The sequence below is a fragment of the Octopus bimaculoides genome, chromosome 14, assembly GCF_001194135.2.
Source record: "Octopus bimaculoides isolate UCB-OBI-ISO-001 chromosome 14, ASM119413v2, whole genome shotgun sequence".
Lineage (NCBI taxonomy): Eukaryota > Metazoa > Mollusca > Cephalopoda > Octopoda > Octopodidae > Octopus > Octopus bimaculoides.
In genome coordinates, this window is record NC_068994.1 from 2,519,748 (window position 1) to 2,521,548 (window position 1,801).

Genomic DNA, 1,801 nt, shown 5'->3' on the forward strand with positions numbered 1-1,801 from the left:
GGAGAGAGAGATGATGGAGAAAGAGAGGGGGAGAGAGAGATGATGGAGAAAGAGAGGGGGAGAGAGAGATGATGGAGAAAGAGAGGGGGAGAGAGAGATGGTGGAGGTGGTGATTGGATAGTGAAAAGTGTATTTTTATTTGTATTTGAACTAAGTTTTTATATCACTTATCACTTAACGCATAAGTGCAATTCTGCGAAATATTCACGGGTCCTGTTAGTACATATAATACCAAATATAAACAATAACACAAGGAAGAATGAATTAGCAATGAGAATGAAGGAGGGCTTTAGTCTTTGGTTATAATTCTCCTCCCATTGAGGATGCATTATAGAGATATTGAAGCAACCCCAGAATTTGACAGGTGCTTATTTCATCAAGCACAGGAAAATGAAAGGTAAAGTTGATCACATTTAAACTTGGAACATACAGACCCATGATTAAATACCATAAATATTTTGTTTAATATCTAATTATTCTGCGTTTGCATACAATGGTGATGATGATAGTAATAAGAACAATAATAGTCTTACCTGACATTGCTGGTATTTCTTCATACTGTCTACTTGACCGCTCACTCCAGCACTGTCCACTACTCTTACGACTGGTCAATGTGTCAGTGGGATAGTTAGACGATGGTCTATTGTCTCCATAAGATGTCACCTCAATGGGTTGACTGTATTTCTGCTGGTGATAAAACAGAACCTTATATAAGCATAAATACATTGTCAACTGCCATGAATAGTTAATGTCATTTCCGATGGGAATCTAGAAACGTTACATAATATGAACAGTCAGAATCAAATGTTGATTACATCTGGGATAAACAAGCACATAATATGGCACTTTCATCAACAAAACTTAACTTTATAAATAACACACATAGTTAAGCAGGTATGATTTAGAGATTGTCTAGTTTGATACATAGTCAACATGCTTGAAGCATAAAACACTGGACTCTGTTTTAGGATCAACACATTATCCATTAAGACTAAACAGTAAATAAACAGAAAAGACAACAAAAGAAAATGTGAATAAACTATAATCATTCATGAGTACAAATAGTTTGAAAGTGGAAGACATTGGTTTGCAATGAGAAACAGGATATGCAGAACCTCCCTCACTAACTCCCAACACTGGCTGTAACGACACTCCTCAGAACCTAGAGCTTATTTCATCATACACAGATGATGTAATTCACTATAATGTAAGGGAGTTTCTAAATTAACTGAAAGAATAAAAGATTAAGATATTATTTCTAGAAGAATATTCAGATCACATCACATTTTGCTATTGAACAGAAGCTTAAAGAAAATAGATTGAAATGAAAATTGTTCTGCAGTATCTATAATTAATCTGGTGTTGAATGATATAGAGTTATGCATAGAAATCTGCTTTCAATTCAGAGTTACTATTTACTTCAGGTAATGTCTAAATATTAAGAAATTAATTACAGAATATTTCATACTTACCTTTGTAGACTTTTGAAGACTTCTGTTCATTGTCGATGTCTTCCAGTCTTCAGGATAGTAATGGCTCCTCGAATGACCATATCTGTCTGATGTCTCTCCTCGATTACCTGACATCACAGGTACACTGTTGTTACCTTGATAGATCAACTGTCTCATCTCATTGCGACATTGGTATGCCTGTTTCTCTTCTGCTGTTCTTTCAGAGGAGCTATTTCTCACATTGTTACATCTCACAATACACAGTGTTATAGAAACCACAATAGCTATAGATACTATCACAGCTGCTACTACAATGATAATCAACAATGTGGCATCTATGGTGTTATCAC

The 1,801-nt window shown here is 35.0% G+C and overlaps 2 protein-coding genes across 2 annotated transcripts in view; both read right to left on the bottom strand.

Moving 5' to 3' along the window:
• The window catches only part of LOC106883412 (protocadherin-17), a 10,207-nt gene extending 8,412 nt beyond the window's left edge, over positions 1–1,795 (bottom strand). Inside the window, exons 1-2 of the mRNA XM_052972997.1 lie at positions 1,473–1,795; positions 534–684 (exon numbers count right to left, since the gene is read on the bottom strand). The gene's annotated coding sequence lies outside the window, so the exon portion shown is untranslated. The remainder of the gene's footprint in view (positions 1–533; positions 685–1,472) is intronic.
• Positions 1–1,801, bottom strand: part of LOC128249424 (protocadherin beta-15-like) — a 16,075-nt gene that overhangs the window by 806 nt on the left and 13,468 nt on the right. Inside the window, exons 6-7 of the mRNA XM_052972998.1 lie at positions 1,473–1,759; positions 534–768 (exon numbers count right to left, since the gene is read on the bottom strand). Coding sequence (XP_052828958.1) covers positions 534–768; positions 1,473–1,759 — 522 coding nt within the window. The remainder of the gene's footprint in view (positions 1–533; positions 769–1,472; positions 1,760–1,801) is intronic.